This window comes from Lissotriton vulgaris, unplaced genomic scaffold (assembly GCF_964263255.1).
Source record: "Lissotriton vulgaris unplaced genomic scaffold, aLisVul1.2 SCAFFOLD_2916, whole genome shotgun sequence".
Classification (NCBI taxonomy): Eukaryota; Metazoa; Chordata; class Amphibia; order Caudata; family Salamandridae; genus Lissotriton; species Lissotriton vulgaris.
This window is the reverse complement of record NW_028253961.1, coordinates 185,819-199,279: the sequence shown is the minus strand read 5'-3', so window position 1 is coordinate 199,279 and position 13,461 is coordinate 185,819. Positions and strand designations below refer to the sequence as shown.

The window sequence follows — 13,461 nt, the reverse complement described above, 5'->3', positions numbered from 1 at the left end:
TCAAGCCCTTGCTGCTGTACCTCGCATCAACAAAACCACCATGGGAGGAAGATCCTTCTCCTACCTGGCGGCTAAAACCTGGAACTCACTTCCCATTCACCTTCGCCTCACTCAGAACCACCTAGCATTCAGAAAGCAACTAAAACCTGGATATTCGACAAGTAATTCCCCACCCTTCCTCAAGCTCCTTGAGACCCTCTGGGTATGTAGCGCACTATATAAATTCATTGAATTGAATTGAATTACACTAGCCTCTTTCTTTCAGTCTGTTTGCTCTGCCTGACTTTACAAAAACACCAGTGATGTGAGTGACTTTTGAAGAATCCAATGTAGCTCAAACGCTTCAGATAAGTGACAGATGGTTGTGCTGGGCAAACTGAAGGAACTTAGCTTAGTCTTACTATTTTGTGCCCAGTTTTTGCCACCTAAAGCAGGCTCACAATTACCCAAAAATGATAAAATATATAATTTGCACGTGTAAAATACAGCTGGATTTTTTAACAGCTACATAATAAGGGCACTGCTACTTGCAGATGAACAGACTGATTCTGCCTTTAATATCCTTCACTCGTGCCTGAGCTGACCCACTGAGGTTTGCCTGTCAACTTCGTATGTTTTGTTGCCTGCAGACTCTAGGCAGTGTTCCTTCTTTAAATTTATTTTGAATCATTTTAGTTTAGTGGTACCTGAATGCGCTATAAAGGATGCCGAAGTGTCACAGATGAGTATTGTATTAAGAATGCATAGGCAGTATGCAGTATCGTATTAGAGAACCGTTGTTCCTATCAAACTGTATCACTGCTGCAGCCTCCTTACTGACATTGCCAGATTTCTTGTCCATGTGTAGTATCTGTCTCTCTCGCTAGCAAAAAAAAACCTCCAAATTAAGGAAGAAAAAACACCATCTCAGTGCTCAAAAACTTGAATTTGTCGTTTATTGCACCACCAGCAGAGCTCCACATGGAAAAGTACATTGTGTGATATTAAATCCCTTTAGTTTATTTAATATGAGAAGGTCGTAGGACCCTTTTTCCTTTTCTGGTTCTATAATCTAGAACTTGGACTACTGTGACTTTACCTTATACTATAATTAGCTGCTTTGAGATCTAATGGTTACTCCATATGTTTCCACGGAAGGCTAAGGCATGCATCTTGGTGATTTACAACACAAATTAAAAAAAGGGGGAATAGGAGGGATTAGCTAGGTTTGGCCTCCTATATTATACAGTACAACACAAAAAGTCCAGACGTGATGGAACATAGGAACCTAGCCAGCAAGTGATTATAGGACCACCCGATTTGGGTGTGCCTAAAATAAAAGAAAGATGTATTTTCTTGAGTCCCCTCACTTACCCAGGGTTGCCCCTAGGTGACATGCTTCATCATTGAGGCCATGAATTTTGTTTTCATTTTCACCTTAATTTAGGTTCATTCACCGGAGTGGTACACATGTGGCTGGTCCCCTTGTTGTCCTGAAGAAAACGTGTAGGGGACACCTTGAAACATGTTGACGGATTACTAGGGACAATTAACCAAATAACAGTTAATTTTTCCTTTTAACCAACCCCTTTTTTATCCTACCAACTAGAAGCAGGAATAAATTGTAGGCTTACTGGTTAGGTAATTTTAAAACTAGCACAATACACCACTCCCACCCTAACACTGCACTACACATAGATTCACAATCCAGAGCTCCAACGTCTCCTTCGCAAGTCGCAGCACGCCCCAAGCAGTAGATGCTTGGGATGGCCCCAATGATGAAGCATTTCACCTAGGGTCAACCCTGGGTGAGTGAGGGGACTCAAAAGAAATTTTTCTTTTCTTTTCTTTTAGGCACACCCAAATCGGGTGGTCCTATAATCACTTGCTGGCTAGGTTCCTATGTTCCATCACGTATGGACTTTTTGTGTTGGACTTACAATACAGACCACTGTATACTGTAGAAATAACCGAGTCTGTATATTTTCTGTCTGGCATGCTCTACAGTTTGTCAGGTTGTTTCTGGCCTACCATTTGCGTATGGTTTTTTCAACCCATGTGTCTATGGAGTGCAGTGAATTTATGATTGTGTAGCACATTGTAGTTATTGATCTCTGGCGTTTTGCCGGCTTCAAGTTACCTGATTTCTTTGATCACTTTGTTTAAGTCAACCAGCCAACTTTCCTTCTGCCGACTGTTCTCCATACCAGACAGTTTTAACCTTTGTCGCTTTATTGCTAACTGAGAAAATCTTCTTAAATTTCTATTTATTGTCAGCTGAAGTGCCTTTTGCATTTCTTTAGCTAAGCAGGTTCATTTTGTGCATCGCTCTTGCAAAAGATCAGTTAAAAACGTACGGGCAGGATGAAGTTTTCACTGACATAGCTTATAGCTGGGTGCATTGCTACTGTGGTCATGAGCGTTTCCTGAATAGATTTAGGTTGGCGATGGTGTGGCGGAGGAAGCTGCGTTGGACCCAGCTGTGGTGGTGACATATGCTCTGCCGTTGCAAGTCATGTATCAGCGGCTGCTGTTGTCAGCCCTTCCAGACTAATATTGTACAACCTAATCAGATAAGTAATGTTAGCCACCTCTAAAAAAGGAGACCGAAAGTCCTCATCTTGAGTCTCATGTTAACTTTATTTTCCTTTACACTTCTCCAATACGGTCTGTTGATTTTCCTGACCAATCATTTGTCCTCTTTTCAGCCTGCCATGCTTGCCAACCCGTCTCGATGTGTTTGATTGGTAGAGTGCTGCTTGCGTCCCAGTGATGCTGTATGCTCGTAGAGAAGAGCCCTGCGGGGCCAGTATTGACAGGAATTCTAGGGATTGAACAATGGTGTGACCAAAACTTCATGTAGTGGTAACCGTGGCTGTTTGTTCCTAGAGTCTCAAGTTCAGAGATGTGTGCAGTGTAAGAACCTACAACCCGTCTTTTGCTGGAACCCAAACAGCTCTTGGACTCCCAGGAGGAGGCCTTCTTTTGAGAAGGATTGGTTGTACCTGAAAAAAGAGAAGTACCAGAATAATGTGAAGAATGATTTTTGCTGCATCTTCTTACTCCTTTAAGTCCTTTAAAAGCCTCATAACAGAATTACCCTTAGAGCCCACCTTCGGTGTGATGTCTGGCGACCCAAGTCTGCCTCTCACTCTCCTTGCACTATTTACACTTGTGGACCTTTAAAGGCCAAACCACACTCAAGCTCAACAAAATGTCTTTTTAGCTGTAGAGTTGGCTGAAGTTCATTGCTGCTGTTGATTTTTATTCTATCTAGCAGTCAACCATAGAAGGTTTTTTTTTGTTTTGATTAGAAGTGGGTTAATGTAATTGATGAAGATAACAGTGCACATTAGCATTGTTGCTCAGTTCTTGATGTATAAACATAATACTTTTCTAATTAGCTCTACATTTTGAGGTATTCGCATCTCCAGGCGCTATAAGTAACAGATGCTGCAATTACTTAGTTTAATGGCATTCATTTTGCATGCCTCAAAATGGTATGAGAGAGATTCAAGTCAGTGCTGTTTAGCTCGCTGAGCCATCTAGCCAACCCAGATAGGGATACGCCACCACAGCAGTGTTTCCATGTCATGCTCCTATTGTTCCTACTCTTCATGGTATTGTTCCTGGTGTTGTATATACGTTATCTATTTTCCCATTTCTTGCAGTACAAATGTTCTTGTCATACTGTTTTCCTCCTATACGTTTTCTGTGGTCTTGTATGGTCCAAGTGCTTCTGCACACACGGAAATAAACAAAAAGTGATATTAAAAGTTCACTTTTCACTCAGGTACACAATGACCCCCTATACACCATAATTAGGCACGCATTTTAATGGCACACTGGCATGGAAATGGCAGTGTCCTCTTTTAACACACTAAAGTACTTTTTGGGATCTTCTTTCTTGTGGCTTGTCTTCATGCCAGGTCTTCTGCTTCATTACCTTGGTGCTCTGGGCAGTGCCAGGCAGGTAGAAATCTGCACTGCAACCTCTATCTGAACAGGACCATGGAGGTCTTCTGCACTGTAGGAAGAGATTACCCCTTAGAGCCACTTCTTATGTGCGTTAGCCTGTCTGGTTGGTTGTCAAAGATTGAGTGTTGCAGGTCTGGCTGTGCTCTATGTAAATATGGGAGAAATGGCTGTCTTGCACAAAAGCAGGAAGAGGCAAGAAATATGTGGCTTGGCACTTTTGTGACTTTTCCTGGCCTCTCTTTTTGATATGTTACAGCAGCTGTTGCATGTGCTCCTTTCTGGGGGCTTAAGATAATCTTCAGAAACTAATGGTAGAAATCTAGAGCAAAGTGCTTGAAATGCAAATTCAATTAAGCTGCAAATTTTGCCCTATGGGAGCTGTAAATCCAATCCTTTGACAATCTGCTTCACCGCTGCCAGCACTGTGCTATACAGCATATCCAATGCATAACCTCTGGATTTTGCCTTCTAATTATTGACAGAGTGAGGCAAACTCTGAGCTAAGCGGTAGGGAAGAGGGGGGGGGGTCCGGTAGCAAGTACCTGGTGCGATGGGATCAAATCATTCATACTGGTTTCTGACCACACTCCTGTGCGTCCCAAAATCTTCCAGCAAATTGAAACTAAGGGCCTGACGTATAAAACTTTTTTTTATGTTGTAAATTCTAGGATTTCAAACTTCTAAGATTGGTGAACACCAATTCGTGTGTTGTGGTGTACAAACGGTACTTTTTGGGTCAGCAGTCTTGTTCGCTTTTAATGGCCGTGCCTCTCTCCACTGCGAGTCGGGGTGCAATGTATCAGTGGTTTGAAACCCTAATTTTGGTTGCATGCCATTTATCTGTTAACAAGACCTTAAAGGGAGTGGTAAAGCATTCACAAAGTTGAATTTGTACCCAAGGTATAGCTTCTCCTGTGCTCACCCCTACGCCTGCAACTGGCACGGACAACGCCATAGAGATCTGCATTCCTATTCAAGGTCCTTCACACAACGCATACTTAAATGCACTTGGTACACTTGGTAATCTTCAGAATCTGGGCTTGTGTTATGTTAAAGATATCCTGATTCTGTTGGAAGCAAATATACACCAAATTGTAACTCAATAATAGGCTAAAACAAAATTGTTCTACTTGGACCTAATCAATGGGATGGGAAGAAAATTGTACACATCTTGATTACAAGATGACAACCAGTACAACAATATTATGAATAGACTGGGTCTATTTTTTTAAACACAATATCATGAATCACAGGAGTGTGTCCCTAATGGCGAGTTATAACAGTGCAGTGCTTGTGAAGCGGCCATAGGACAAAAGACAGTCAGGGAAACAAACAAAAGCTTGGTATACATTGATGATAACTAAATGTACATTGGTAAGCATTAACTCAATGTTTATGGCCATTCATCATTGTAATTAATCAAACATTAAAGTATTTAGATGTCAACGTTTTGATCCACTTAAAGATGATTTAGGATCAAGGCTTCATCAGTACAAAAGGAATTGCTGCACCCTATTTAAAAGAAAGGTGTGATGAGTGGTGTATCTATAAGGTGGTAGACACAGACTATCAATGTACATACGTTTTAACACTTAGCCTAATTTGCTTAGAGAATGAGGCATACCATGCCATCAAAAAAAGGGGGCAAATAATATCCTCTATGGCAAGGGACCAAGCAATGTTGTCCTACAAGGTATTCAAAGACCATCATCACTTATTGATTAAACAGGACAACTCTGTGGCACTGGTATTCATGGGGAATTACTCACTAACAAATAGGTACGTTTCTGGGCAGTCGACCTCCATGATTTTCTATGGACATTAGAAAATAACTCACAAACCTACTGCTGTGCCGTAAAGAAAACTGACCGGACTAAGAGAGGGCTGGTGTCCCACTACTGCACATCATGGCGGCGTATGGTGTCATAGTACACCAGGAAGGTTCCAAATTCATATATTAAGGGGCGTATCAGCTTTACTGAAAGCTATAGGGGGAAAAAAGGTTGCTGTCCATCATGTGCCATTGCTCCATTCAGATCGTGACAAGAAATCCCAGAGGTTCCTGCCTCATACATATCAATTAGGCTGGAGTTTTTACAACTATGCATGAGTATTTTGCACTGCTGCATGCAAGTACAACATTACCAGTGCAACAGGAAAGGTCAGGTCGCAAACCAGTTGCCATGCAAACAAACTGAACAGATTGTAATATAAAGATCTGAAAGAGACACGTTAGTGATAGATTCCTTACCTTAGAATATCCCCAGGCGTCAGACTGGATCCGGAAAGTTTTTCGTCAGTAGTACCCCTGCGCGTCAGAAGGTGGCGTTGTGCGGCTCCGCCTCCATCACTGGCGTCGTATGTGCCGAGATGATGTCACAGAGACTACTTAGGCACCACCCATGAGCTCTGAAGTCAATTCTTTTTTTTTTTCGCACCAGCAAGCGCAGATCCGGTTAGAGCATGTACCCTAGTCACTTTTGTCTCTGCTTCTCTTTTGAGTCTTTTACTTCTGGTGCCACTTAGGGATGCCTGGGTTTAAATCCTGCAGGGCCTGTCGCTGTACGATGCCCGCAGCCGACCCCATGGCGTCTGTCTCTACTGTCTGAAGCGTGACCATGACTCCGGTCATGTTCCGACGGTCTGGCCATGGCTCCGAAAGCTTTGCGGGAGCGGTCTCGTACGCTGCTGGAGGCCCGGCAGTCATCTCAGAGTCGTTTGAGGTCCAGGGGTAAATCGAGGGACCAACCGCGGAGCCATCATCATCGCTCCTCAGGGTCGAAGTCCTCACAATCGGAATCGGGTAAGAGACGTCATAAGAAGAAGTGGAAGAAGTGTTTACAGTCTCAGATGTCCCCCCACCGTCTGTCTCCGGACGAGGGGGCCGGAGGTACCTCTCCCGCGGCTCAGTTGGAGCCTGTGAGTCCCGCGGCCTACCCACCTTATCCGGGTCTGTTGGCGACTCCGGCCTATTAGCAAGATTTTCTTGCTGCCATGAACCGCCTTTTCAGGCCTCTGACTCCTGCCGGCGCACCTTCGGGCCGTGCGATCCCACCTGAGGGGACTCCCTTGCTGCCGGCTCCGCTACCGGCACAGAGAGGTCCTTTGCCAGCGGCTCTGTCCCCGGCGCCTCCCACAGCTCCATTCCCGGCGCCGCAATGGGTTCCGTTCGTCCCACCTCCGCCCTTGCCCGGGTTTGCAGACAATTTTGCTCCAGGTTGGGACCCTAATTGGGACATGGAGCCGGATCCGCGCCGTTCCCGGTGCCGTTGGATCATTGATATTCCCCTGTCCCTCACTTGCCGCTGCAGCCTGTGCCACGGGCTGTGGAGGAGAGGGACGACTGGGAGGGGTCCGAGTACCCTCTTGCACGACAGTGCGAGTCGGAGCAGGAGAGGGCGGAAGAGTCGGAGGATGCAGGTGGCTTTGACCTCTCTCTGAGCCTGGTTTTCTTTCTCCTCCTGATGTAGCCATGGAGGAGGGCACCACATACACTGTGGTGCTCCGTAGAGCAGCTGAGGCCCTTGACCTTGCTCTGCCTACGGTGACTCTCAAACAAACCTTCTCACTGAAGTCCTTCAGCCGGTGACAAGCTCTATGGAGCCTCTGCTACCGTTCAATGAGGCGTTAACTGATGTGTTAATGGGCACCTGGTCTAGACCAGCTGTGGATAAGAACGTGGTCAGGCGTCATCGCCCGGCACCGGGTGACCCTGTCTTTTTAACGACTCGCCCAACTCCGGAGAGCATGGTCATACAAACCACCACTTCCCAAAGATCATTTCCTACTGCCCCGCCGGATAAGGAATCTAAAAAGCTGGTACAGTTTGGCAAGAAACTGTTTTCCTCTGCCAGCTTGGGGCTGCAGTTGGTGAAAACTGCATGCCTATTGGGCCTTTACTCTCGCGCTTTGTGGGACACTGTGGCACAGACGCTGCCTCCAGTGTCCGGAGGAAGTTCGGGCGCTGCTTTCCCAGGCTCTGGCTGAGGGGAAAGATACCACGAAGTACTCCATCCGGTGTGGACTGGACACCGCGAACTCACTGGGCAGGACAATTTCCACCACAGTGGCCCTCCATCGTCATGCCTGGTTACGATCCACAGGGTTTTCAGGGGATGTTCAGAGTTCCCTTCTGAACATGCCTTTTGATGGTACCCGCCTGTTTGGCAATAAGGCAGATAGTGCGCTGGAGCATTTTAAGGACTCCCGGGCGACGTCCAAGCCCTTGGGTCTCTCCACCACGTGCCCGGCCATGTCTGCTTTTCGTTCCTTTCGTGGCCAAGCAAGGGGCGCACCGACATGTTCGTTCTGCCAGAAGCCTGCGCAGAAACAATCTCAGCGCAGATGTGGTTCCCGCCGCAGAGGGACAGGGGGCCAGCGTGCGGGACAGCCTACTTCCTCTCCTGCAGCATCCGCCTCTAAACCTTCCTAGTCCGAGCTTTGGGGTGCACCCCACGCCCGTGGGCGGCAGGATTCCCCATCACCTCCTCCACTAGCGTTCTGTCACTTCGGACAGGGGGGTGCTGCAAATCACCGAAGGGGCTACTCCTTCCCCTTCGAATAAGCCCCCTAACCATGCCACCTCAGTTGGGGGATCACTTTGCGCTTCTCCAAAAGGAAGTCACGGCTCTCCTGGCCAAGGGGGCCATCAAGCGCGTTCCTGGATCAGAAGTAGGACGTGATTGTTTCCCACTACTTTCTGGTCCCCATGAAGGAGAAAGGGGGCCTGCGCCCCATCTTGTACCTCATGAACGTCAACCGCTTCCTCCGGGAGGGGAAGTTTAAGATGTTGACTCTGGCTTTGGCTGCCCTTGACCCTGGAGACTGGATGGTAGCGTTGGACTTGCAGGACGCATATTTTCATATCCCCGTCTTGGAGACCCACCGGCGTTACCTGCTCCCCTTTGGCCTTACCAGTGCCCCTCGGTGTTCACGAAAGTGTTGGGGGTGGTCTCCGCTCATTTGCGCAGATGAGGGGTTTCAGTCTTCCCCTATCTCGACGACTGGCTGTTAAAGGCGTGCTCGCCCCAGGCAGTCGTCTCCCACCTCCAGACTACGCCGACCTGCATTTGCTGGGGTTCTCTATCAACGTGCCAAAGTCACACCTGAGTCCCTCTCAAAAGCTTCCTTTCATCGGAGCGGTTTTGGATTTGACGCAGTTTCGGGTTTATCCTCCGAGCAGCGAGTCCAGGATATTCAGGCTATGATTCCAATCTTTCAGCATCTATCCCGGGTTTCAGTCAGGATGACTCTCTGACTCCTGGGCCTCATGGCCTCCTGCAGCCTGCTAGTGCAACATACCAGATGGCATATGCTGGCTCTGCAGTAGGACCTGAACTTCCAGTGGGTACAACATCAGGGCAACCTGTCCGATCATGTCCAGATCTCAGAGGGCACTGCACAACAATTGCAGTGGTGGCTCACGAATCGCGATTGGGTCAATGGCGAATCCCTCTCCCTTCCCCAACCGGAGCACATAGTGGTGACGGATGCGTCCCTCCTGGGATGGGGCAGCCACTTGGAAGAGGCGGAGATCGGAGGCCTCTGGTTTCCGGCAGAGTCCATACTCCATAGTAATCTTTTGGAGCTTCGGGCAATCTGGCTTGCACTGAAAGCATTCCTTCCCTCTGTCTGCAATTGTTCACGGACAACACCACTGCCATGTGGTATTGCAACAAACAGGGCGGGGTGGGGTCCTGGGCCCTATATCAAGAGGTTCTGCGCCTCTTGACATGTCTGGAACATCAAGCCATCACCTTGGTGGTTCAATACCTGGTAGGTACTCTGAATGCCAGGGCGGACTAACTCAGCCCCCTGTGCATGATGGATCACGAATGGCGTCTGAACTCGGACGTGGCGCAAGGTCTCATTCTGCATTGGGGAGAGCCTTGGTTAGATCTATTCGTCACCGAAGAGAATGCACAATGTCATCAGTTCTGTGCATTGGAATTTCCAAGGCAGCACTCGCTCGGCAACACTTTTCGTCGCGAGTGGGGCTGCGGTCTGTTGTACTCCTTTCCGCCTATTCCACTTCTGCCAGAGTGCTGAAGAAGATTCGGTGCGACCGGGGCCAAGTCATCCTTGTGGCTCCGGATTGGGCACAAATATACTGGTATCCCGAGCTTCTCCGCATGGCGATAGATCCCCCGATCCGACTGCCTCTTCGGGAGGATCTTCTGTCGCAGCAGCAGGAGACAGTCCTCTACCTGAACCTGTTCAGCCTCCACCTCCATGCGTGGAGATTGAGCGGCGACAGTTGACAGCTTTCGATCTTCCTCCCGAAGTCTGTGATGTCATTCTGGCAGGCAGGCATCCCTCCACTAAGACAGTACATGCCTGCAGGTGGAACAAGTTTCTGGCATGGTGCACAGCGAAAGCTGTGGACCCCCTTTCTGCCCCTCTTTCCGAAGACCTTCTGTTCCTCCTCTCTTTGGACCAGCAGGGCTCTGCTCTGGACACTATCAAAAGTTATCTTTCTGCCATCTCCGCCTTTCTACGGCTTCCAGATCAGCCTTCTCTTTTTAAGTCCCCGGTTGTTAATTGTTTTCTCAAAGGCATTACGCACACGTTTCCTCCTGTGCCTTTCATAATGCCTCAATGGGACTTAAATCTTGTCTTGACTTATCTGATGTGCGCTCCCTTTGAGCCCCTTCATAACTGCCCCTTACGTCTTCTCACTCCAAAGACGGCTTTCCTGGTAGCTATCACCTCTGTCAGGAGAGTGAGTGAGCTCCAGGCTCTTTCTTCTAAACCTCCTTTCCTTTCTGTTCCTCCGGACAAGGTGGTTTTAAGTACCTGTCCTTCTTTCTTGCCAAAGGTTGTCACGTCCTTCCACATAAGGCAGACCATCCCTTTGCCCACCTTCTTTCCGCCTCCGCATACTTCAAAAGAGGAAGAGAGGCTCCACCGCCTGGACCCAAAACGTGCGCTCTCGTTCTATCTGAAGCGCACACAACAGTTCCGGATGGATGACCAACTTTTTGTTGGCTACATGGGTGCCAAAAATGGTTGGGCCGTGTACAAACGAACCATCTCTCGGTTGGTCGTTCTGTGCATCAAACCATGTTACTTGTTGGCTAAGAAGGAGCCTCCTGTGGGGGCGCGTGCCCATTCGACCGGGGCAATGGCAGCCACTACTGCCTTCTGACACGGCATTCCCTTGCAGGACATTTGTCAGGCCGCTACATGGGCCTTGCTGCACACGTTTACCAAGCATTACTGCCTTGACAGTCAAGTCCGTAGAGACGGCTTCTTTGGCCGTTCTGTTCTCCGTGACTTTCTGGTGTAAACTTGTTCGCAGACCCACCACTGGCGTTGGTATTGCTAGGGTATCTATTCTGAGGTAGGGAATCTATCACTAACGTGTCTTTCAGATGCACAAGTTACTACTTGTGTAACAATATATCTGTAAGAGACATTAGTTATTGATAGATTCCTTACCACCCCACCCATCCTACCCGTTCTGGGAACTGATTTCTAGGATTAAGGTCATCCCTTTCAGGGCCCTAGTTTCATGGCACCAGTGGTCCGTTTCTTGCATGGCTCTGTGTTCCTGGCGCGGAAAGTTGTGTACAGAACGGACATCAGCACGCATGGCTGGCGCCTAAGTAGTCTCTGTGACTTCATCTCGGCGCATAAGACGCCAGCGACGGACGAGGAGCCGCACGATCCACCTTGCGACGCGGAGGGGTAATGCTGACGAAAAACTTTCCAGATCCAGTCTGACACCTGGTGATATTCTAAGGTAAGGAATCTGTCACTAACTAATGTCTATTACAGATATATCGTTACACAAGTAGTGCTTTCTGCATCAGGACCGAAACACTTACAAAAGTCTAAAGATAATAAGGTGCATCCATCCCAAATTTAAAATAATCCTGCTTCACTTTTCTCAGTTACTTTCAGTTTCAGGCGCGTGCAGGGACTGATGTTTCAAAAAATTGTAACAGAAAATGTGACCAGCAATATTGTGCCCTGGACACGTGACATGCATGTGGATTCTGACACCTCTGTAATGTGCTGCAAGGACTGCATGGATCATGGTGTTTGAACAAATGGTCGTATGTTGGCTTCCTGGCAGGTCCACTTGGCCTGCCATCACTTCAAGGTCGATAAAATGAATACCATTTAAGGTGCTTAATCTGCACTCCAACGCTTCATTGTCAGCAGGAGAGCACTTGGGGTGGATGTGTTCCTAATAATGCAGGTTGATTTCGCTACTGGTCAAATTGCTCAGCACTGGTATTTCATCTTATCTAGGCATACCTTATAGCCCATAGGTTATTCTTGCATGAGCCAACAGTCTGTGAGAGTGGTGTTTGCAAACTTGAGGCTTTGCTCGCCAAGTGGGGGAGTGCGACCGATTGACTTTTACATCAAGCCTTGGAAAGCTTGTGAAGAAAACCTTGCCATTATCAATATCTAATGCACCTTTTTGACGCTTCTGTTTCTGTTCCATAGAATTAAAGGCTGGTGGGTGTCTCATCATTATGTTTCGACATTTCTTTCTGGTGTGATGTTGACATGGTAAGTGACTCCGGTTTTGCAATCTCTACCTGTACAGCTAGGTTATAAACATATTTTCATATCCTTTTACTACGACATTCCCCTTATTGCTTCTTCCTATCAACACCCTATTTTGTCTTCGATGCCATTAGGTAAGTGGCTAATTCCCATGCAGATGGGGCTCAGCCGTGTGTGTCGCTCCATCACCCGCCCAGAGCCTCTGCTGATCTCTTGCTTGACTGCAGGATGCAAGATCATTGCAGTGAAATCTGTTAGAGTTGTCTTGCCCCCTGGAACCAAGCTTTTGGTAGAGGAGCCAAGTATACACGGGAAACCCAATATCTCTAGCAACATGAGTAATCCTATAGACATTCGATAAAGCAATGATTCTTCCAGAGTTTGGGCTATCTATAAATAACCTTATTTATATGGGTTCGCATAGATTGTAGCCATTGAACCCGTCTTCTTCAGCATTCATTTCAGTACTTTTTGATTCATGACTGCTCCACTTCTTCAATTAAATAAATTAATTGGTCTACTGCCTTAAAAGCCATGGTAGGCAAGCGGCCATTTTGGCGTGTTTTCTGCTTACCTAAGCACCTTAACTTTGGCACCTAAAGACTTTATACTTTCTTTCCTGTTACTATGGATGCTACTCTAAATGCTATTACATGATGCTGACACAACTTATGCCTTGTGCGTTTAATTTTTTCACGTTTAACACGTGAGCACAGCGCCGTCACATGTTCATGTTTTTTTTTCCAATTCAATTCAATTTCTTATCTTAATAATATTTTTCATAAAAGCATTGTGCAGCATTTATACAGTGAATAAAAGCCAGTAATTCGGTGGGAATAATTCTTTGATACATAATTGGACTGGAGATTGTGTTTACACAGTGTTTTTACACTTCATGTTGCACCACAGAGCATAAAAACAGTTATCTAAAAGCTATACACACGAGTTTCTGCATTCATACCATAAAATAATGCATGTATT

General features: G+C 47.0%; 1 protein-coding gene across 2 annotated transcripts in view; it reads left to right on the top strand.

Annotated features, from left to right (window-relative positions):
• Nucleotides 1-13,461, top strand: part of LOC147660706 (transmembrane protein 120B) — a 118,319-nt gene that overhangs the window by 75,727 nt on the left and 29,131 nt on the right. For both annotated transcript variants that reach the window (XM_086951521.1, XM_086951522.1), the window contains one exon: nucleotides 12,418-12,483. In XM_086951521.1, the coding sequence (XP_086807647.1) occupies nucleotides 12,418-12,483 (66 nt within the window). The remainder of the gene's footprint in view (nucleotides 1-12,417; nucleotides 12,484-13,461) is intronic.